The following is a 25,118-nucleotide window of genomic DNA, read 5'->3' on the forward strand; positions in this document are numbered from 1 at the left end:
AAGCAATCTTTCTTTTTTCTTTGAATTCTCTCTGGGAACACAGCTGAAGCTGACAGGAATGTTTCTGCATTTTAAATAAAAAATCAAACCTCGGTTCGAAGTGAAGCGGTGAATTTTTATTCTACGTGTTCTAGAGCTATGAAATCTGTAAATATAATAATAATAAACAATAACAATAATAATAACTAGAACTGCACTCTGTCATGGTGCCAACTTGTGCCTTGTGTCATGTATGGCCTACTTGTGCGCCAGCAGAGCGCGGCCCTGAGGTGCGCTGACTACTGGCATCACCACGGCGATGCCAGTGACATCACCACTGGCATCACCAGGAATGCTGGTCCTTCATTGGCTGTTAATGATGACGTTGCCAGAAATGCTGGTCCCTGATTGGGCTATGGGCTTAAACACACACAGCTAAAACATACTTGCGCAAGTAATTACAAGGTTGGGGCAGCAACCCTGTATTGGTGTAATAAAAGAACTCTCTTCAAACGCCACAATAATTGCCGGTCTGAACAGCAATTATAATTTTCCTGACCAGCATCTCCAACCATGTTGATGAGTCAGAGGTACATGCAGGGAGAGATTCTTTTTTTCCCTTTTCTCCTTTGTAGATGTTTTGTATTTGTTGATGACATGTGTTTTTGCTATGTTGATGAACTGAGCCTTAATATCTGACTGAACCACGTGTCGTTTACATTTTTGACTAATACAGTATTCAATCAATCAATCAAACAAACAATCAATGGACCAATTGAACCCTTAATTACAGGTCTGTAAGGTCCAAACAAGCCATTTATACACAGAATAATCCTCAATGTTTATTTATCCATTTGTAACTCTGAGAGTGTACAAATGGAACCAATTAATGGACCCTTGGTGGTTTGATTTGTATATTTTTTAAGTAAAATTAACAATGATAATTTTACAGTTGAGATTGGGGTTCCAGAGATTAGAAATAAATAAATGGAGGTCTGTGGTTTCTAATGGAGGTCTGTGGCCTAATGCATATCAAAGAGGGGATCCTTGAAATAAAATAATAAATATGAGAATCACTGGTCTAATTAAAGGACAACTTTGTTTTTTTACAACAAGGGTTCATATTTTAGATTGTAATTAGAGAAAAGAAAAAGTGAGTGTTAAAATGTTTTCATTTGCTTCGTTCTATTGTTTTATCGCGTTTACCGTGCTAAAATGTGGGGCATGTGTACGCATGGGGGCAATGGGGCATGCGTACAAGTGGCTTAATATGTCTTTTTAGACACAATAAGCCAGCACAGCAGTTTCTTTATTGCTATTTACAGTAACACTTCTAGCCCCCATAAGTCACATCCAACCATGAAAAGTTGCGTTGTATCTTGGGAATGGGCTTATTCTGCGTAAAATGACATTTTTAGCCACTTGTACGCATGCCCCCAACCACTGAAATAAGAATCTCTAAAACAATAGAAAGAAGTAAATGAAATAATTTAAACACTCATCTTTTATATTCTTTAATTACAATCTAAAATATGAACCCTTGTTGTAAAAAAACTAAAGTTGTCCTTTAAACTGCTGATGTTGCTTAGTTAAAAACATTAATGTTCCCACATTCATATTTCCTGTTCCGTCTAACTTTCCTATCCTCAACCCAGTGTGTACTACGGTACGCATAGATACACTGTAGGTCACTCTGGCATGGCCTACTTTGAGCTTCCTGGATTTATGTAACAGTTCAGAGAATTGTTACATAAACACGGGGTTAGAGGCCTCCTCGCCTGCTCTGTGTATCTCCTTGTCATAATGGGAGGTAGAAAGAAAATGAGGTTGAACAATGTAAAGAAATACATTAAAAAAGAAATAACAGAGGGGTCAAAAGGGGTAGAAGGGAGGTGAAGAGTGATAGACGACGTGTGTGTGTGTGTGTGTGTGTGTGTGTGTGTGTGTGTGTGTGTGTGTGTGTGTGTGTGTGTGTGGTTACTTTCACACTGGAATCCTCTTTTATAGACTCTCTGCCTGTCGTCTACGTATGGAATGAAAGCTGAGGGCTGTGTAGGTGTTAGAGGTTAGAGGAAATTTAGTCCGGAACATAAGCAATGGCCAACGTCATACTAGAGTCTAGAATTCTAGACCAAGAGAGTTTTCCTTGGCTTGCACAAAATAGAAGAAACAGAAGTGACTCTGTGTGTGTGTGAGTGTGTGTGTGTGTGTGTGTGTGTGTGTGTGTGTGTGTGTGTGTGTGTGTGTGTGTGTGTGTGTGTGTGTGTGTGTGTGTGCGTGCCCGTGTGGAATAAATGAAAAATGACTGTAGTGAATGGGCCCAGTAATGTTTGTCCTCTGAAAATGATTGAGGATCTAGAAAATGGGCATCGCGGTGCTTCCAGCGTGGCAAAGGATCTATATGAACACAATTGGTCGATTCGGGTGAATGGGAGAAGTAGGACATACAGTAGGTAATATGTCATCCCAGTGGGGACTCCTTATGGCAGGAGTGCCAGCTTTTCTGCAGTGAACTTTAACCTTCAATCAAATCATTTGAAAACATAAATGTGGCACACATTCGACAGGTCCAGGTAATGAAGAGTGAAAAGATTATTAAAAGTGTTCATTTAACTGGAGGGTACTCTGAGTTACAAATGGATAACTTAACAACACTGAGGAGTTTACTGTAGAGAGCCTTTTATTTATTGCCAAAGAGGATCATCTAAATGTCTGCCTATATCCTTACATACACTACAGTACCTGCACAAACGTAAATAGTGTTTCATTTATAAATTAATCCACAATTATTGTTCCCCCCTTGTTTACTTTTAGCTATTAATCAATTTTGTTTAAAAAATCTGGTTCTTTAATTAACTCATATGCTGCCATTTAACAATACCTTCGTACTCTTTAACTGCCATTCGTCTCCATAGACTTCCATGTAATTCATAGTGCACGGATCATGCACACCCATGCCTAGATAATGCACCACGTGTGTCCACATTGCTCACAGCTTTCAAACAAAAAAATCCGAATGGAAATCCGTTCAGGCATTCATGAGATAGCAGCCATTATGTTTTACACTGTTGTGAGCTTGGAGGTCTGCTACCTGAGTTGTATGGGGGTTGTATGGGGTTAAACAAGCAATTTCGCGATCGCTATCATGCCTACTAACGTTTTTGGGGTCCCAAAACATTTTTTGAAAAAAAAATTATTATTTTTTTTCAAAATGGCGGAAATTCTCGGGTTCCTCGGGCGTGGCAGGGAGGGACATCGCGAAATTCTCGGGTTCCTCGGGTTTGGCAGGGTATGAGTTAAAAGCATTCGATAAGGTACAATACAGGGTATTTCTAATTGAATTAGTTCACCAGGTATTCTATATATCCATCCCCAGAATGTGTGTGTAATATTAGCTGCCATCTGAGCCTATAGGTTTTGTTTTTACAGATGGACTACATCTCTCTCCAACCCAAGAAAAGAAAAAAGGGGGGGAAAAAGGTTTGAGCATAATCTCAACCCAATGACCAGGATTTGGGAGCTTTATCCATAGCAGTGTCTTGAGCAACAACAGATGGTGAGATTAAAGCCTAATTACCTTTGCTGGTACCACATCTGTCGACACTGAGTAAGCTGAAGCAGATATTGGCATCATGATAATGGAAGGTGTGTTTTTTTGACATTCTAAATTAGATATCAACTGTTTGATTCTGCTAGTATTACGTGGAACAAAACAAATACATGTCAAGACATCTGGGCAATCAAATGTATCCAGAGCAGCATGTCTCTCAAAGAAAGGAGCGGACCTAGTATAAAGCCCTGGGGGACTCCAGCCAAGTGGATTTCAGCGCTGAATATCAGTTTCAGTTACAAGGAAAGACTGTGTGAGTCCAGTAAATCAAGGAGTGTAGATGATATCGTCACTGTCGGGCAGAAACCTCGTATCTCCAAGTGTCAAATTAGTATGTTTTTCCGTAAAGCAAAGCCCTGCTTCATCACACAAGACTGTCGCACAAAACTAGTGAAAATAGCAGATCTACAAGCACACAACGCCTCACGATACTTGTAGATCAGCTATTTTCACTATCTTAAATCATTTTTAAAATGATAAATACAAACCGAACGGTTTTGGACATACATGGTTTCTACCCGACAACGACGATATAATGGCTGACTAACCATCAACTAAGCCCACTAATATGCTTCCATTATGTCAGTATACATCACACAAAAAACTATGTGGTACGAGCTTAGGGGTTCTGAAAGTTTAAGCATATTTCTGTGTCTTGAGCAGTTTGCATCACTTATGTAAACTGGTTAAGCTGTCCAACAAAGTGTTTTTGATGCATCCTCCTCAATTTAAAAGTGTGATCTAACTTTACATGAATTTTAGTACTGAGCTAACAATTTTGTGAAGAACAACGTGCATGTTACAAACAAAGAAAATACTAATCAATGTTTGTATTTCTATTTGTTATAAGCGCAGATGAATTTCACACACCATATGAAAAAGAAGCAAACCAAGATATTTGTAAGCTTTTTACACAAAAAAGGAATAGACATTCACTATTGAATATAATTTGATTATTTAAGAAGAGTAGAGTCTGGCAAGCATACCAGGGCACCTCCGGCCAATACTTAACACATTGATCGCCGCGTGACGACCTTGACGAGTTAGATTCCCAATGGTCCAGGCCGCCACAAACGACTTTGACGAACTATCGCTGGATGGAAATGTTCATTAGCTTATATGTGTCAACAATTAGTTCCAGGGCCACCGGAAGGTCACCTGACACTGCGATGATGTCACCAGAAACAAAAACAGACATAATGAATGTGTATGAGGAAATGGACTGGGCGCAAGCTCGACGCGGAAGTGGATATCTTTTGAGTATATCTTCCCGAGTGGACAGGGATTATTTTCCCAACTCCAGGACACTCATGCGCATCTTTTGAGGGCTCCCGCAAGCAATTGGCTAAGTAGAATATTCCATGGTTTTACAAATGTTAGTCAAAATCTCCCCGAAAGCGTGGCAGAGAACGTCATAAGTCGAAAAACAATGTTGGCGATCAATGTGTTCGTTCCCCTGAAGAAGACCTTGCCATGTCGAAACGTTGGGATTCTAAATTCTGTATCGTGGCTACGTTGTGCGGCCTTTTTCTTCATCTTCATAGGCGATCAATGTGTTAAATCTTAACTCTCCTACTGCCAGATTATTTATTTATTTATTGGGTCTGGTGCCATCAAAAAGCGGCTTACCTTTGCGACGTTATAGTAGATAGATAGACATTTTTTTTTTTTGATTGTGCAATAGTGCACTTTGGTCTGCCAGGCAGCAGAGGGCGGCATCATGCGAGAATGAATGTGAATTTGCCTGTTATGAGTTGCCGTACATTCAGAGCAGTCACTGGCTACAGAGCCTCCGGGCCAAGCCCCCAGAACCCTGGGGGCGCCGTGAAACCAAATGGACATGTTGGCCGTTTTGAGGTACTGCAGTTGGGTCTACTCACATGAACGCGCGTCTAGGCTTCTTTGTATTGACGCGCGTTCATACCGGAAGGGCTCGTTCATGAAGCGCGTCCATGAACACAAACTATGACGCAAAATGCGTCACAGTAGACCCACTACGTCACGGTTTTACTAGCCGGAAGGAGGGGTGAAAACGCCTCATGCGCTGGGTGAGCAACTCAATGCAAGTGGACGGGCGGGGATATCTGTGTCCTCTCTATTCTTATTATAACTCTATGCTCCGGGCCAGAGGAAATCAACAAGGAAGTGAATTGGTCTCCGTTGATGTTAACGCATAATGGATTTTTTACACCATCACCGCGGAAAATGTGTTTACAGTACACGGCCGCGCGACCCCTCATCAGCTTACAGTCATCAGACGAACGAACCGAACGAGCGCCGTATTGGCGCGGAGGTCTCTTGAGAATTGGGGCGAACGTGAACGTTCAAAGCGTGGGGAGAGTTAATGCATGGTAGAAAAGATTCAAATTCAAATTCAATGATTTAGTTAAGACCTTTTGATTTAAGTAGTCGATAGAATAAGAATAAGAATGTAATCGTTAGTTGCGATCCTAATAGCAGGGAGTGACATGTTCTCACCTCTTTGTCGTCTCTCATGTGGTCTATGAACTCCATCACCTTGATGAAGTGCTGACACTGCAGGGAGTGGTCCACAAAGTGTGTGGGCAGTGTTCGGTTTTGCCAGTGTCTCCACTCCCACAAAGACAGCTCTCTGGACGGTGGCCCACGCTCGGAAACCAGCTCCTTCGGAGCATAAAATAATGTCAAATCACAGTAGGGATGATTATGGATTTTGATAAAACTATAAAAAAAAGAAGATTGTGTTCAGTTAAACATTTCTTTTGAACCTGATGTGTTTTCTTTTCTTTTTTCTTTTTTACATCACAAGTTTTCTGAGCGTCTCTGTAATTGTGACATTTTAAACCACGGTTAATAGTAAAAGCGCTTAGGAGTCACATCCCTAGCTCTTATGTATTTTGTTATGTCAAACTAAAAATATATTTTTAAGTTAATTGTCAAATATAACATTAATTAATATAAATTAATTGGGAGGAGACGAGAGGAGAGACCACTCAAATCCAACAGAGGAAGGGAAGGCTGAACCTGTGGCGTGTCATTCGGCAGGGACAGGAAATTAGATTTCCTCAGCGTTGGATGAGCCTCATCTTCCTCCAGTCTCATTGTGGAAGCCCACAGGGAATACTCTGTGGGGCTGAGGAATCCATCTTGCTTCACACTGCCCTGCTGGCCTACACGCACACACATACACACACACACGATTAAAGTTAAACCTGAGTCTTCCGTTCAGAGGCGTCACAAGGGGGGGAAAAGTGGGACTGAGTTACTAGGGCCCAAGGTGGAGGGGCCTTAATTATTTTATACTTTAGCTATTGAAAAATAACTGTTATACCGGTACAAGCTCACAGCGTGGCACAGAGTGCCGCGCCGTGCCGCAAGCTTGTAGATCTGCTATTTTTGAAAAGTTGTGAAAATGTGTGCAAATCTTTTATTTTGTAAAGGTGATACACCATGAAATTTCACTTTTCCTATTTTAAAACCTTTTTTGGGGGTCCCACTAGCACCTTCTATCCTCACAAAGTCCCATTTCTGACCGTTGTGTCTTTCTCTGGTTTTGAGAAGGCGAAGGTTAAAAGTATCCCACGGGTTCTCAAAACAGGCTATCCAGATTTGCTGCCGATTGTGACGTCATCTGCCGATTGTGACGTCATCACAAAAAAAAAAAATTTTTTTAAAAAAAAGTTTTTTTCAAAAAGATTTTTTTGGGGGGGGGGGGGGGGGTGGCGCAGTTCAGGCCAAAGGTGGTACTGCAGCTGAAATGCTCAGAGAGCCATTCAAAAATGAGAGAGGCTCTCTATTCAGGAGTGGTAATTTAGCCTCAAACCTTTTGAAAAACGTTTTTGGGACATAAACAATATGACATAAATACTTTTTAAATGCATGGTGTATCACCTTTAAGCAAACATTTGTAACTCACATTTTGCTTCTGGGGGGGGTCCCTGGAACTAAATATTTTGAGTTGGGGGTCCGTGGCCAAATACATATCATTTTGGGGGTCCTTCACACAATATTCAAAGACTTGCATTTTTTTTTTAATAGCAGATCTACAAGCTCGCAGTGCGGTGCTGTGAGCTTGTATATCTGCAACTTTTCAATAGTTAAAGCACAAAATAATGCGTAATCATGCATTCCCAGTCTAACTGGGTTAAACCCCCTCCCCCTATAAAGAACATTCATGGGGGGCCCGCAGTGAATCCTTGTACACAGGTGCGACACCCCTGGTTGCAGAATGACCCAAGGCCACCCCTGCCTACCAACACCTACCCAGGTTTTGAGGGTGGATGATGAGCGAGTCCCTTCCTTCAAAATGGGACCTTCTTCCTCTGATGGACGGCCTGCTTCTCTCGCTGTGGTCAAACTGACCACAGGTAATGTGCATCTTATGCAGCACAGGATTCACTCCATCAGGTAGCATACGGGCGCTGTTGGGGCACATGCGGAAACTCCTCTTGCTGTCAATGATATGCTTGTCCAAATTCTTCTTGCTGGTCTGGCTCTGGTTGTAGGTCTGTGAGAAAGGCATTAAACATGTACAGTAGTTTGCTGAAAAGCATGACAATCAACTGGTGTTTCTTCTGTAATTAGTCACTTCAGTGCTTAATTACAGAATCATTACTAATGTTTGACTACAATGTCTTAGTGACTTTCTACATGTACTGTATATCAAAATAAGGTGTCAGGACAAGGCCTAGCTCAGGGGTTCCCAAACCTTCCCATGACAAGGACCCCAAAACAGCCAGAGCCTCAGGCTACATTGGCGCGATGGCGCCCTATTGCAAAATGGCTTAAAAACATTTAAATAGCAAAAATAGCAGATCTACAAGTTTTGCGAGCCAGTAATTCTGCCATTCTTTCCTCACCCACCTTCTCTTCACGTCCCTCTGCCAGGATGACCACGATCCGTCCCTGCCGCTTGCGTCCAGTGCGGCCCATGCGCTGCACCAGGCGAATGGGGCTCTTCTGAGCATCAAAACAAATGATGAGGTCCACCTCCCCGATGTCCAGCCCCTCCTCCCCCACACAGGTCGACACGATGGTGTTGAAGCCCCCCTGGCGGAACTGACGCACCACCTGGAGAGCAAGCGGGTATTTGAATTACAATCACATTTTTATTTCAAGTCCCTCTGACAATGCGGTAAATCCTTCAATTAACACAAACATACTGTATCTACCAGAGACGTGTACTACTACCAAGACATTGATTCAGCAAAAGCCAATGTCGTTCAGGTAGGACATATTCAATACAATATAAGACTGTCTGCTCATACACATCATGTGGAGTGAAATGTTGGTGTGACATACCATACACACACACACACACGCACAGGCACACACACAGGCGCGCGCACACGCACACACACACACACACACACACACACACACACACACACACACACACACACACACACACACACACACACACACACACACACACACACACACACACACACACACACACCCATACAAGTACTGGTTGCCCTTAGGGATGGGACGATATGAACATTTCATGTTGTGATAATCAAAATCCTGTCCTGTTGCGGAACATTTGCCAAACGTTGTGAGCTTGTAGATCAGCTATTTTTCCCCAAAAATATTTGGTAGAGACTGAGTGAGTCTGTATCAAGTACGTTACTTATAGGGTTGTTATTATTTACAACTAGAAGCAATGCTCTTCCGAGCACAGGTCTCCACCAGGCCAGGTACTGTAGGTCCTGGTGGCGCTAAATGTGAAAAGGGTGCCATGTCTTCTTTGGCCTTTAACGGCAATGTGACGCTGCATGCATGATTTGAGGCATTTTGTTCCAGAAATTTGTTTGGCAAAAGTCGACCTGCTGGTGGCACTATAACAGGCCAATGTGAAAAGAGTGGCATTTGTTTCTTGACCTAGTGGGAATGTGTGTGCAGAATGTCTCTGTAATCACAAGCTGCGTTCATGATTTAAAGGACAACTTTAGCTTTTTACAACAAGGGTTCATATTTTAGATTGTAATTAAAGAATATAAAAGAGGAGTGTTATATTATTTCATTTACTTCTTTCTATTGTTCTAGAGATTCTTATTTCAGTGTTTGGGGGCATGCGTACAAGTGACTAAATATGTCATTTTACACAGAATAAGCCCATTCCCAAGATACAACACAACCTTTCATGGTTGGATGTGACTTATGGGGGCTAGAAGTGTTACTGTAAATGGCAATAAAGAAACTGCTGGCTTATTGTGTCTAAAAAGACATAATTAGCCACTTGTACGCATGCCCCCATGCGTACGCATGCCCCACATTTTAGCACGGTAAACGCAATAAAACAATAGAACGAAGCAAATGAAAACATTTTAACACTAACTTTTTCTTTTCTCTAATTACAATCTAATAAAATATGAACCCTTGTTGTAAAAAAACAAAGTTGTCCTTTAAGTAATTTTGATCAAAATGGACCAATCCTGCAAACTTTGGATGCCAATGTTAGCCAATTAGGATGGAATATGAAATATTGGACAGATCTGTCTTGATCACATGACTATAAAGATACTGTGTATCGATTTGCATGATTTTTGGATAAAATCAAGGAATAATAGGAAAAAATTGTTTTATATAAGTCGGCCTCCGGGGGCGATATGAAAAATGCAGGGCAAAGGTTTTTCCTTGGCCTCCAGGGAGTGCACATACAAAGTTGTACACTGATCAGTGGAATTATAGGTTGATATCCAGGGAGTGTGTGTGCACAGTTTGGCAGCGGCCCCAGAGATTAGCTGGTAACAAACTGGATGGACGGACGGACGGACGCACACACACACGGACAGATGGACGGACGGACGGACGGACGGACGGACGGACGGACGGACGGACAGACAGAGATGAAAACATAGTCTCTCCCCCTGCCTTTCGGCTGGTGGAGACAATGAATGAATGAAAGGTTCCCTCTCCCCTTCTTCCTTCCTTCCTTCTCCCCCCATCTCCATCTCTTTCTTGCTGATCGAGCTCTAGTCTGGTCTGACATCATCACGGCACGCACAACACAAACCGATTTGCGCTGATGTCAGGCATGTCCATATATGTGCTGAGGCATAATCCAGGGCCTCTGACGACCATATCCTTGTAGGATATCCGGACAATGTATCACACTGTATGACAGGACAACATATACTTCTAGTTGTGTTCTTATTTTGTATTACATTTTCCACGATGGCAGCGGGAACGTATTTGGAGCATTATTTACACAGCATAGAGAATATGCCGTTCGAACTGCAGCGAAACTTAAATCTCATGAGGGACCGGGATCAACACACAGAGGATTTAAAGAGTCAGATAGACACCCTGGCTAAAGAGTTCACGTCCAGTGCTTGGACTCTGTCCTCGGAGCAGAAACTCTCCATACTCGGGCGGATTCAGCAGTCCTACAGCAAATGCAAGGAGTTTGGAGATGATAAAGTACAACTGGCCACTCAGACCTATGAGATGGTGGACAAGCACATCAGGCGCCTGGACGCCGACCTGGCCCGGTTTGAGGCTGAACTGAAGGAGAGGCAGAATGAGAGCCGCACCGACTACGATTCCTTGTCCAGTAAGGGAATGAAAAGTGACTTCAGGCAGAAGAAGAAGAAGGTGGTCAAAGCCAAGTCTAAAGTGAAGAGTTCAGATGGTGGCGGCCCCAAGAGCAAAATGAAGAAAGTCAAACTCCTTCAACCAGGGGAGATCAACGCCACCGCCGACTCTAATGTTCTGGAAATGCCGGTGGACCCCAACGAGCCAACCTATTGTCTGTGTCACCAGGTCTCCTATGGCGAGATGATAGGCTGTGACAACACAGAGTGTTCCATTGAATGGTTCCATTTCGCCTGCATGGGCTTGGCAACCACACCGAGAGGCAAATGGTATTGTCCACAATGCTCTCCAGACAGAAAGAGGAAAAGGCCACCTGGATACCTGAAACAAAATGAATGGTCACCAATCAAAAAATTGTCTATTTTTTATTTTTGTTTCAACTATTTAGAAGCCGAGAGTGCCAATGAGGGAGCAGCATTCTCGTCACAACCAACAAGTGCGACCTGATATATAAATAACCCCACCCACTCTAGATGTGAGATCACCGAGATGTCACCACCAACCCACAAGTGTTGTGTACCACTACCCACATACCCAGCACCAATCGCAGTACTTGCGCGCTCTGCTGGCGCACAAGTAGGCCATACATGGTCACAAGTGCACAAGCCGCAAGTTGGCACCTCGACAGAGTGCAGTCTAGTTTGATGATTGCATTGCTTTGATATATTTATTGTGTGAAAGAGACAGCTGCTTACTAATCTGACGTCATCCAATGGGAAGATCCTTGAGAAAACACATTGTGACGTCATCCAATGGAAAAGCCCTTGGAAAGACATGTCATCAATTGGGTGATGACGTCACCCAGTTCACGTTCCAGGCCATTATGTAAGGGCCACGAGAGGGGCCCGTAGCCAATCTGATGGGCATAAACAGCCAAATAAATCTCCAGAATTTGTCAAGCTTCACGTGACATCATATCATAACCAGTAAGACTCCCTAATCGGGAGATAAGCGACCGTTGGTCGCTTATCTCCACAATCTGTCGGTAGATAATGCCGGTCTTATATAAGGGTCATTTGTGTACGGTGTGATGTCATACTGATGTCAGCAGTGTGATGTCATACTGATGTCAGCAGCTATGTCTCTATATATGGAGTTATATGTTGTTCGTGTCCAAATATGGGGATTGTGAGGTCAGACTTAGTGAGATTCGTCGGTTATCTCCATATATGGAGGGATGTAGGGTAAAAAACATGGTTGCTATGGTAAACAATTGGTTGCTAAGGTAAAAAAAAACATGGTTGCTATGGTAAACAGTTGGTTGCTAGGGTAAAAAAATGGTTGCTATGGTAAACAGTTGGTTGCTAGGGTAAAAAACATGGTTGCTATGGTAAACAGTTGGTTGCTAGGGTAAACAGTTGGTTGCTAGGGTAAAACCATGGTTGCTAAGGTGGTTGCTAACGTACACTAACAGACCAGCAACAACAGACTGTTGCCACAGCAACGTACACAAAGGTTTGTGTACACATGTGGTGTGATGTCATACTGATGCGGAGATATGAGCAGGGCAAAGGTGTGACGTGTGACGTGTGACCGACCGACGGACGGCCGGTGGAGGTTTTGATACTAAACTGCGACCTACGGTCGCAACCAGTAAGACTCCCTAATCGGGAGATAAGCGACCGTTGGTCGCTTATCTCCACAAATAGGCCAAAAGTTTGTTTTACCAATTATTACACTCTATGTGAACATTTACATCAACAAATCCCAAGTACTATGCAGAACGACCCATTTCAAGTTTTTAATGTACAACAATATTTAGAAAATAGGTCTACAAGCTGACAGTCCTCGTCCCTTATATTCCCATAGGTTATATGGAGATCTCAGTGTTTGTCAGTCCTTGTTCATTTATGCCCATATATGGACATCTCTATATCTACTGTAACAGTCCTTGTCCCTTTATGCCCATATATGGAGATCTCTTAACTGTAAGTCCTTGTCCCTTTTATGCCCATATATGGATATTCCTGATGTCATCAGTATATGAACATATATGGGCTTTCTGATATGCCCATATATGGAGATCTCTTAACTGTAAGCCCTTGTCCCTTTTATGCCCATATATGGATATCCCTGATGTCATCCGTATATGCCCATATATGGGCTTTCTAATATGCCCATATATGGAGATCTCTGTATCTCCATATATGGGTATAAAAGGATACTTCAGGTCTGACATCAGGTTTGTTTATATTGGGTTGCTAGGTTTGACATCACAAACTCTATGGGCCATCTGACCTAGAAATCTATATTTGGGCATAGATGACTCATCGTGACCTCATCACACGTCGACCGCACGTGTGACGTGCGGTCGACCGCACGTGTGACCGACGGACGGCCGGTGGAGGTTTTCATACTAAACTGCGACCTTACGGTCGCAATAAAATGGGAGGAGTTGCATGATCTTCGACTGGCGGGATGTTTGTGCCGCCAAACGCATATAAGTGGCAGCGATGATTTCGAACGCACATCAAAAGTAGAAGTGCCGACAGAAAAGATTGAAAATCGAATACTACTTTTTGAATTAAAGGAGTACGTTGAAAGACATGGATTCACGTTGAATGAAAATGTTGGACTGCCTTTACAGAAAATCCTTTTTTATAAAAGGATTTTCTACAGAATGGTTAGAAGAGTCGAAGCAGGCGCAAATCTCTAGTATGGGTAAATTCTCCTTCTACAACTCCGCCACCCAGGTGTGGAATTCCTTGACTACCTCGAAACATGTAGCTCACTGGCATCCTTCAGATGAAAACTCACCTTTCAGGAGGCCAGAGAAGTTATTACTTCTCCCATAGACAGGCGAGAAGTGAGCAACCCCCCTTTAACTTAGCCCCACCCCTTTGTTTTCCAGATACTGTACATATAGTGTTTTTATAACTGCGATATTATTGAATGTTTTTTTGCTTTTTGCTTGCTATTTAATATGTCCATGAATTAAACACAGAGGGCTTTCAATGTAAAAGAGGACCGTAAAAGGTCTTACTTGAGATGTTCCTATTAGGCAGGGTGTTTAACTGTACTTGTACTGTTCTCCATTTTTGTCTAATAAAATAATCAATCAAACAAACCGTCTAGGTTTATATCAGGTCGCACTTATTGAATGATGGTGACGTCACCAGGAATGCGGGTCCCTCATTGGCTTTTACTAGTACTTTACTCTTACTTTGTGTATTTCACAAAGTAACAATACTCTTACTTTGAGTAGGATTTTTCAGTACTCTTTCCACCTCTAAGCAAGGCCTGAGTGGTCAGGCCATCTGGTGGACAACTCATTGGGTGAAGTGTGGAGATGATGGTTTGTCATCAGAATATGTAACTGATTGAAGCTCTTATGTGGTGTGGACACACTGGTGCCTCTTCAGGTTACCTAACTGACTGAAACCCTTGTCACACTTTTTACACACAAAGGGTTTTTCTCCAGTATGGACACGCACTGGTGCTTCTTCAGAGTTCCTAACTCACTGAAACCCTTGTCACACTTTTTACACACAAAGGGTTTTTCTCCAGTATGGACACTTACTGGTGCTTCTTCAGAGTTCCTAACTCACTGAAACTCTTGTCTCGCTGTTTACACACAAAGGGTTTTTCTCCAGTATGGACACGCACTGGTGCTTCTTCAGAGTTCCTAACTCACTGAAACTCTTGTCTCACTGTTTACACACAAAGTGTTTTTCTCCACTGTGGACACGCTGGTGCCTCTTCAGGTGACCTAACTTACTGAAACCCTTGTCACACTGTTTACACACAAAGGGTTTTTCTCTGGTGTGGACACGCTGGTGCCTCTTCAGAGTCCCTAACACACTGAAACCCTTGTCAAACTGTTTACACACAAAGGGTTTTTCTCCAGTGTGGACACGCTGGTGTGTCTTCAGATCATTCAGCTGTCTGAAACTCTTGTCACACTGTTTACACACAAAGGGTTTTTCTCCAGTGTGGACACGCTGGTGGCTCTTCAGAGTCCCTAACACACTGAAACCCTTGTCACACTGTTTACACACAAAGGGTTTTTCTCCGGTGTGGATACGCTGGTGTGTCTTCAGATCATTCAACTGACTGAAACTCTTGTCACACTGCTTACACACAAAGGGTTTTTCTCCACTGTGGACACGCTGGTGCCTCTTCAGGTGACATAAATCACTGAAACCCTTTTCACACTGTTTACACACAAAGGGTTTTTCTCCACTGTGGACACGCTTGTGTGTCTTCAGGTCACCTAACTGACTGAAACCCTTGTCACACTGTTTACACACAAAGGGTTTTTCTCCGGTGTGGACACGCTGGTGCCTCTTCAGAGTCCCTAACACACTGAAACCCTTGTCACACTGTTTACACACAAAGGGTTTTTCTCCACTGTGGACACGCTGGTGTGTCTTCAGAGTCCCTAACACACTGAAACTCTTGTCACACTGTTTACACACAAAGGGTTTTTCACCAGTGTGGACACGCTGGTGTGTCTTCAGGTGACCTAAATGACTGAAACCCTTGTCACAGTGTTTACACTGGAAAGGTTTTTCTTTGGTGTGGACATGCTGTGTCGATACCTCAATGAAACTCATATCACATAAGAGGTTTTCTTTCCTGTGTAGGTCATCAAATGTTTCTTTACTTCTCCTGGCTGCGTTGAAGTCCTCGGAAGATCTCGGTTTGTCTGTGTCTCCTTGTTTCTGGCTGGTTACACAGCTGGTGATCGTCGGTCAGGAAGATGAGGGCAGCTGTCAATTGCTCATCATTTGATGGTAGAGGTTGTTGTGGGTCCTCTTAATGTTTTCATGGAGGGTGACCAGAGACGTGAAGGCGCATGGACACCCCTTCTGCTACTTGGACTGTAAATTGGAAGGCGTTTCTTTGTCTTTTGTGGGTTGGAAAGACTGATATATTCTGTCAATCTCTTTGTCTATGTCTCTATTATGTCCCTGACTCTCTGACCCTCACAGCATAGTCTGTCCGAGGGTTCCTCACAGTCGTACTCAGACTAAATGTGACGATCAGAAACTGTGTCACATCTTATTCAGGTCGAACAGAGCTCTGGTCTGACGTCACACAACACAAACCATTGACATCATTCTTAATAACACCGATTTGCACATCTGACAGTTGCAATTCATCCATCTGTTAGTTGAATCAAGTTGATGACCAAACCCGGAAGTAAAGGCTCAAGCTTATCGGACATATGCCAGTTTATGCCAATCTATGCCCATCTGGCATATGCTACGGGCATAGACGGACCCTCTCGTGGCCCTTAGGATTAGGGTTAGGGTATGACCTATGACGTCACCCTTTGCTTGGCTACGGGCCCATGGCATAAACCAACACATTCTCACCCCCAAGTGATGGATATATTTTGGTAGTTAACACGATGACTGGCAAGGGCCACAAGAGGCCGCTAAAGTGCCAGACATTCCCTCGTAGGCCTCCACTATAACATACGGGTACCCACGCAGAAGTGGATTGGGATTTCACTGTGAACAGTGTTATGAACATGAACCGGATGAAGAGAGCTAACAGTTAGCTATAGGCTTCTTTTTTTTTAGAAGCCCGATTTGAGGCCATTTAGCCGCAAAAAAAACTTTTCCCGCTACCATAGGAACACAGTTCAGAGAAAAAGGTCTCTAAAGATGTGAGAATGTATTGGATTAGCCGGCGCGATGCGGCGGCGTTACCCGATTACGGGCCGGTGGAAAGAGCTCGCGGTTTGCGGCCTGGATGAAAATTTAGACGGGGGCTTCGTTAAGGCCTCCGATTATTTAATTCATTTTGGACCAAGAGGACCCACAAATTCACACACATGGGTGTGCGGAAACATTTACACAACCAATGTGTTCAGTGCCAATGCATCTGGCAGTGTGCTATTACAGTATGTGCTTGCTTAGATGAAAATCCAGTTTTATGGTTATAGGTTTATTAGAACACCATAAAACAGTACAAAAGAAAATATTGACACTAGCATATTACGGATCAAATGAGGTTTCATCCTATAATGATTTCATGCATTTTATGCAGTCAACCAGTGTTTGGTAAAGTGAGATGGTGCATTTTGTCTCTACAGTACCTCCAACTGTTCCTTCTGAGTGAACCCTTTAACCCCTTTCCCTGCTGCCTGGCCCATAAAGGTCATGACCCGGATCAGCGGCGCATGGCGGTTCAACATGGCTGCGATCTCCTGCACGCTCTCGCGGAACGACGAGAAGATCATCACGCGCGTGCTTACTTCCTGAGGTTTACTGACAGAGGCCGCACCTGAACGTGAACAACAGCCAGAGAAAAGAGAGGAAGAATATACAATAATAATTAGGGTTTACAAACATTATTGCAACTGTTTCACGGTTTCAATATGTTATTCGTGTTCCACAATGCTTCTCAGAAAACTGGAATTAAGATTAGAAATAAACACCAATCACCATTGTTGTCCTGGTTCTCAGACCACTGTCTGAAGTGCTGAACGACCACTTCCTCCAGTTTCAGCAGTTTAGGATGACTGTAAATGAAAGGCTCATCTGGACCTAGAAGTATTAATGGCAGAGAGCAGTGGTGGAAGAAGCACTTTAATCAAGTAAAAATTGGATTTGATACAAAGGTATTGGCATCAAAATATACTTAAAGTACCAAAGGAAAGTAGTTTTTTGTCTAACTTTTTCAGAAATAGCAGATCTACAAACCTCACAACAAATTATATTGTGACGTGTTGTGAGCTTATAGATCTGCTGTTTTCAAATAGACTAAGTATAAAATAGAGCTTAATTTGCTAATGTATGTTTTGTAATAAGTACAATATTTGCATCTCAGATGTAGTTGAATAAAGGTATAAAGTATTGAAAAAAAGAGGTGTTTAAGTACACTTAAACACTGTAAATTTACTTTTCTATAATAAAAACGTCTTTTTAACTATGGACCTCCCTGCCAGACGTCTTCTGGACGTCTTTTTTAAAGACGTGATCGCGAAATTGCATGTTTAACCCCCATACCAACCCCATCTTTCAAACATGGCAGCCATGTTTGTTTACATTTGAAGAAAACATAAGGGCTGCCTTCTCCTGAATGCCTGAACGGATTTCCAAGCTGATTTTTTTGTTTGAAAGCTGTGAAAAGCATGCACATGCATAGTGCATGATCTGTGCACGAATGTGTGCACCAGCGTGCACACTATTTTTTTAACCCTGTGTTGGCGAACCGGCAATATAAGAGGTCCCACTTTAAATATGGCACCGAAGAAGTTAATTACTTTCCCCCACTGGCAGAAGGTGTTGTGATTAAATGTAAGTGATTCGTTTCAAAGGAGGAGAAGGATTAGATGAAGCCCTGCATTACGAAGCCATTAAGTCAATAGGTAGAAGAAGTTACAATGGTATGACGTGAATGAGCTTTCACGTACCAGCAGATGGCTTGAGAAACATTGCCTCCATCTCCCTGTAAAGGTCCATGAAGATGGGAGTCCTTTGTAGCTCGTTCCGTGCCCTGGACATCTCTATCATCCACACAGAAGCAAACAACACTTTTTAAATTGATTATTGGGCAAAATGTACACCTAAAGGAAACTCAAGAATATGTGGTGCATTAAAGGGCCACTTCACCTCTGGGACAACCCGATCTTATTTTATTGTTGTTTGGGACACAATCAACACAATCCTTATTTTTTGTGTTCAATCTGTGTTTTTAGATATTTTAGTATTTCAGCATGTACTAGTGATGCATTTTGCATCATCAGTGATGCGTTTTGCATAGGGTGACCAGACGTCCCAGTTTACCCGGGACAGTCCCGTTTTCAAGCTGCGTGTCCCAGTGTCCCGACAAATATCTCTAAAACACTAATATGTCCCGGTTTTCAACATTCACTGCAAAATTGTCCCGGTTTTCACCAGAATTAAAATAATAGTATCTGTTTTCAGTGGTTGCATAGACATTGATCATGAACTTTTCACGAAAACATGCTCACCTAACCAATCAGAAAACATGAACAAATTCATTGCGTGTCTGAATTCAATGCTGAGGCTGTTTGTCAATCACTCACTGCCTGTATGCAACCCTGCGGTGCGTGTGTGCGTGTGCACAAACGTTAGAGAATGGGCACGCGTGTGCGCGGTAACGTGCACATTGCTTTGAGGGTCCCGGTTTTAGGCAACAGTGGTTCGCGTCCCGGTTTGAGCGGCTGAAAATATGGTCACCCTAGTTTTGCATCATATTGCGGCTCCAGACAGATTAGTTTTTTGTTATTTTTTTGGTCCAATATGGCTCTTTCAACATTTTGGGTTGCTGACCCCTGGCCTAGTGGGAATGTGGGAATGTGCGTGCAAAGAAAGAAACAACGATTAGACATGATTTATGAGTTTCATGAGTACATGATTTGAAGATTGATGATTATGTGAATACAACACTGATTATATTTACAAATAATACCCCTGGGGCAAACAAATACCTGCCGGAGGACTGACAATGCTTTGTGCATCAACGCCATTCAAATGGATGCAAATAAGTATCGCAAATACCCGCCTCGGTTCTTTTAAATGCCGGGGCTTCAAATTGATTTAGCTAATTAAACGCCCAGGCTACTACTTGGAAAATAACGGTATGACAATGATTTAAATTAAGTCAAGAATCAAGAATATAGTAAAGCAGTACCTCCGTCCATGATACTCTGACAGTAGAAGAAGAGAGATCGGAGCCCCATTTGCAGCAGTAGCTCGTAGCCATGGTACAGCTTGATGCAAAGGGCAAAATCTCCTTCAAACACCCCCTGCTGAGGCAGCTGTGGGTGAAAAGAAGGACATAAGTCAGGCTGGATTCAAACCCCTGCAATGTCCCACAGTACAAAAGCATATAATGTCCATCATCCAAAGATTCCTAGAGAGTCAAGATGAAGGTGAAGACAGGTGATTCTGGTTAATTCATTTGCTGAATAAGAATATTGTAATATAGGTAAATAATAATAAACATAACTTTGCTCCCCTAAAGGTCAACAGGAAACTACACAGATAAAGTCTTGTCCTAAATACCATATTGAGCTGGATCAAAGTGGTATTTTAAGCTGAGGTTTCTGAAGCGTAGCACCTTCTCAGATATACTGAGAAGGTGCTCCATAATATTTAAGTAACATAGTTAAAGCAGACAACAAAGCTTGATTTTAAGATCAACCTTGATAGTAAACTTTGACAAAGTTATTTTACAAAGTAGATTTTGGGCCATCAAGGCCAATAATTCAAAAGGTTGGGATGTGGACTTCACCTTAATGTTTGGTGGAGGGTTCTTGCGGAACTGGTCTCTTGCGAGGATGATCTGGTACTTGGAGAGAGTCCGCAAGTCTTTATGGGCCATCACACGGTTCTGCACCAGACGAGACATGAACTTCTCCAGAACCTGGCAGAGAAGGAACAGGAACAAACAGAATACAGATCCACAGACAATAGTTAATATTGTGTTTCTTAATGTTTTACCCCAGGGGTCATCATTATGTCCGTACCACGGACACATTTGTCTGTGTCAAGACTTGGCGTTGTCCGTGGCAAATGTTCAGTTTCACACAGTACACAGTATTTTGATCATAAGACCCAATTACCCAATTGACCCAATTGAATGTCAGCCTCAGAATATGTATCTGACACTGATTTACTATGACACTATGTATGGAGTCGACTAGTACTAGTGGTTCTCAAATGTTTTGTTTGCGAGGACCTCCATAACTCTGAGGGTTACAGACCTGTTATGGTCATTCTCAGGGCTAGCTCTTTACAGTATGTGTTTCTGGTAATATTATTTTCCATTAATCTTTTATGTCTGTGGCCAAAATAGTTTTTCCCAGGTGTATTTTGTGTATTAATTAGCTGTATTAGCAGTATTAGAGTAATACAATATTTTTGATAACATAAACAACATAGTGATTTCCAAAAGGTTGCATTACCTATAATTATATACTGTAGCAACATTAAGGTGGTAGGGAACGATATTTAAAACATATGCTGATATCTACTAAGGTTGTCTACAGTATACACTGCACCAGAATACACTAATGTATTGTACACAATTAACTTGAAGACTGGGGTAATCTCTGCTAACAGTAAAATACCGTAGACTCTTTGTCAGCTCATGAGCACACAGAACCACAACAACCACATACTGTAAGCACAAAAACTCATGCTGTAAATTCCCTCCATCTCTAACACACTCACAGACACACACACACACATGCGCACGCGCGCGCACACACACACACACACACACACACACACACACACACACACACACACACACACACACACACACACAAAATTACTTGGAAAAAACGGTTGACACAGATTTACAGATTGAGGTGAAGTCTTGCATCACCCATAGACATACAATCAATCTAAAAATGCAGTTGGCCCTTTCATTTTCTCTGTCCTAATTTCCTTGTAATAACAGTGAGGTAGTTAGAGGTAGCCTAGCAGCCAGAAAAATGTAAGATGAATATCTATTCATCATCACAGAGAAGAGACCATCATCATTTCAATTACTTAAATGAAATGCAGAGATGAAAAACAGACTTTCAAAAGGCATTTTCTGGGCTACTCAGTTTCTTTGTCCAGCCCTGTGTAAAAGGATACGTAATAAAAGCAATTTAAAATATCTTCAATTTGCAAATGTGTGTTTCATAATAGTCAATATGCTACTATAGAGAACTTTGTCCATAGTAGGACATGACATGCAAATGTGAGACAAAGTGGATATATTTGATGTTTTTCAGGGAGATTCATAGATCATTTTCATTCAAAGTGAAAAAAAAAGTAAGGAAAACACCAAGCTAGTGTATCCAATACCCAGTCACCCCAGCTAGAAACATATAGATACTGTAAATACAGTACATAATACTGTAAGAATATTATTCTATCAACAAAATAAAAGCCTGGGTTTCCGAGGCTAATATTATTCTGAAAGGACCTTGTTTCAAAATAGAAGCATATTGTAAATATGGTTCTCAACTTTTTCTGGACCAGGGCCCACTTCACCTAACCCTAAATTATGCATTTACTTTGCAGAGCTCTGTAAATTTAGCCCATTCATGAATCGAACAGCCACTGTTACCCAAACATTCTGTGGACCGCTTCAGAAAATCCGACGGCTATGCTGACAGCTATGCCCCTTTTAAAAGCTTCAGTACTTCAAGCCACACAATGGATCATCGATATGCACTCAGCCGTATGTTAATTCACACGGCTGACACTCAGCAGCCTTTGTTAAAATTTTTCTAGATTTGTCCCCCTTTTATACGCCTTTGTAACTCAAAACAAATTAACCAAATGGAACACTGTACATTACGGTGTACATTGCTAGGCAGCAGGAGAGGGGATGTGGGGGGCTTGTGTGTGCAGGATTACACCCCTGTCTGTATCACAATGAAAACAACATCTTTAAAATGGAAATTAAACATTATTTATATATATTTTTAATTATAATATTATCATTATTACCAAATCTTAGTGTTTTGCCAATTGCAATGTCCCACTGGTGGGCCAGGGCATAATTTGCCATATCAGTTCTATATGTATGATTTATACATAGCCGACGATGTACAAGACCACAAAACATTGCAACATAGCTCAATGTGAGATTGTAGATCAGCTATTTTCTAGATGCGATGAGCAACCAAGTATAAATCAGGCAAAAATTTGAAAAATAAAAATGGATCCCATGTTTTTCTCTGAGAAGGAAATGTGAGACGGTCAGATACGATTCAGTAGAATCCCAGTCTGTCTCTCTGAGCAAGTGAAATGTGAGTATATGTTTGTAGCACAGCTCCTGAAGACAAAGGTAAGGGGTTAAATAACAGCTGCTAATTCCACTGACATTTTATAAAACATAAACAGCTATGTCACCGATGCCATTTGCCAGTGTAAGAAGACCAGTCTATGTGCCACAGCCCATCTGGACAGGATTGTGCCTCATCATATACAGGTCAAATTGCTATTTGGAAGAAGAAGGAAAAAACAGACCAACTACGCTTACGCCTAACTTACACTTTTGTTACAAGACTGTGAAGCATGCAGTAATTTCAATATCGCGTTGCATTCACCACGTTGTGTTGTATTTATCGTCTATCAATGTACAATCAGAAAAAAACCATGTGATATGAAAACAACAACACTTTTGAAAACAATTATTACTGAAGACTGAGGATCTTAATCAAACTAAATTCATTCATTTGGCATTTGAAAGACAACACACACACACACACACACACACACACACGCACACACACACACACACACACACACACACACACACACACACACACACACACACACACACACACACAGTATGTTACTATTTTAGACCCAGGTGTCAGGGGGTTCAATGATAATATTTCATCAATCATGTATGTGCACGGTAGAGGAACTAATGGATCTCTGATGGAGATGAGATGAAGCTTTATGTGCATTGGCAGTTGTGGCCTACATGGGACAGAAATAGGCTTTTCTAAAATCATTACATAAGAGGATTAGTAAAAAGGAGAGTCAAATTAAATCAAGCCATTCTATAGCACAATGATGCTAAATGTCTGCTCAAACCTTCTCTGTCAGTGCTAAAAGGTGGAAAGAGATATGATTGAATTGGATTAATTGATTCAGAGTTCAGTTCATTCAATCAGCCTATAAACCAATCAACCAATCATCCGTGAATCTATCAATACCGTCTCTCACAAGAAATATTTACATTGCAGCAACACTGTCAAATTGTAGGAGAGGATTGTCACAATACAAGTCTAAAGTGTCCCGTGTTACCGATATGCACACGTAACTATACCTCTACTGTACAGTATACCTCTGTAAGTGTACTGACAGAAACATGTCGATCACCATCAATGTCTCCACTCCACTCTAGTCACAGATCTGAGAGCTTGTGTTGGGTTACCTCTCATACACACACACACGGCCAGTGGAACTGGTGTGATGACACTGTAGGAGAGTGGAAGCAAGAACTATAAATAAATAAACTGCTTCCAATTGTGATCTCAGGGGCCTTTTCCCACCAAAAGAATCTTGGTTGAAGAACCAGTGCTGTTCAACTTTCTTGGACCCTTGGTTCGTTCTTGCGAACTGGCCGCGGACCGGCATGCGTTTCCACCAGATTGAACCAGAGGAACCAAGGATGTTGTGGTTTCCGTTCCGAACCAAATTTTACGGTTCGGAACCAACTCGGTTCTCGGTGGAAAAGCTCACCTCTGGTTCATCGCATAGGCGGGAGAAAGAACCCGAACCTGCCCATAGAAAAGAGGAGAAACTTGGTTCTCTGGTCAGGCACAAAGAAAAACTGCACTGTGGAAAAGAGACAAGAGATCATGAATTGCCCCACTTGTGAACGTTCATGAGAATTAAACTGATGACAGGCTGCTAAAAACTGGGATACCGTACATATGATATCGATATTGAGCCCAGCCGTGTGTGTGTGTGTGTGTGTGTGTGTGTGTGTGTGTGTGTGTGTGTGTATAACAACATAGGGTATACTGTTTCAAATTAGGCATTTATTAAAAGACTCACATAGGATTGTAATTCCGACTATCATTGCAAGCAAAACTGTTTAGCCTATATGTTTTAATCTCTCTCTCTCTCTCTCTCTTTCACGTGCTTGCATTTGAGAGTGAGAGAGAGGGAGGAGTATATAGGGAGATCTAAATATACATTATAGTATAGTTTCAAAGGTGGATATCAAGGCTGAGAAGAGAAGAGAAGAGAAGAGAAGAGAAGAGAGCATCAGTTACCTTACAGAGCATGCCCAGTGGATGCCCAGCGGAGTCAATAGGAAAGCCAGTGGTCTAGTTGTTGGCTTCTAATAATAACAGAACTGAAGAAAACTTACTGAACCATCTGTTCAAACTGCATGTAAGCAATGGGAAATATGTAGAGGAGAACAGTGTGTGTGTGTGTGTGTGTGTGTGTGTGTGTGTGTGTGTGTGTGTGTGTGTGTGTGTGTGTGTGTGTGTGTGTGT

General features: G+C 42.1%; 2 protein-coding genes across 2 annotated transcripts in view; one reads left to right on the forward strand and one right to left on the reverse strand.

Moving 5' to 3' along the window:
* fancm (FA complementation group M) overlaps positions 1–25,118 on the reverse strand; it is a gene marked incomplete at its 5' end in the record, with an annotated part of 63,299 nt that overhangs the window by 15,370 nt on the left and 22,811 nt on the right. The window contains 9 exons of the mRNA XM_080750949.1: positions 6,068–6,232; positions 6,593–6,738; positions 7,832–8,075; positions 8,432–8,638; positions 17,217–17,404; positions 17,566–17,667; positions 18,537–18,629; positions 19,781–19,907; positions 20,384–20,515. Of these exons, the coding sequence (XP_080607075.1) occupies positions 6,068–6,232; positions 6,593–6,738; positions 7,832–8,075; positions 8,432–8,638; positions 17,217–17,404; positions 17,566–17,667; positions 18,537–18,629; positions 19,781–19,907; positions 20,384–20,515 (1,404 nt within the window). The remainder of the gene's footprint in view (positions 1–6,067; positions 6,233–6,592; positions 6,739–7,831; positions 8,076–8,431; positions 8,639–17,216; positions 17,405–17,565; positions 17,668–18,536; positions 18,630–19,780; positions 19,908–20,383; positions 20,516–25,118) is intronic.
* On the forward strand, positions 10,748–15,295 carry LOC308305451 (inhibitor of growth protein 4-like; the record flags this gene model as incomplete). The annotated part of the gene is made up of 2 exons (XM_080750248.1): positions 10,748–11,505; positions 15,292–15,295. 2 exons carry the CDS (start codon positions 10,748–10,750, stop codon positions 15,293–15,295), a joined length of 762 nt encoding a protein of 253 aa, XP_080606374.1.

Source organism: Nannobrachium achirus, assembly GCF_963921795.1.
Source record: "Nannobrachium achirus genome assembly, chromosome: 20".
NCBI classification, from domain to species: Eukaryota; Metazoa; Chordata; class Actinopteri; order Myctophiformes; family Myctophidae; genus Nannobrachium; species Nannobrachium achirus.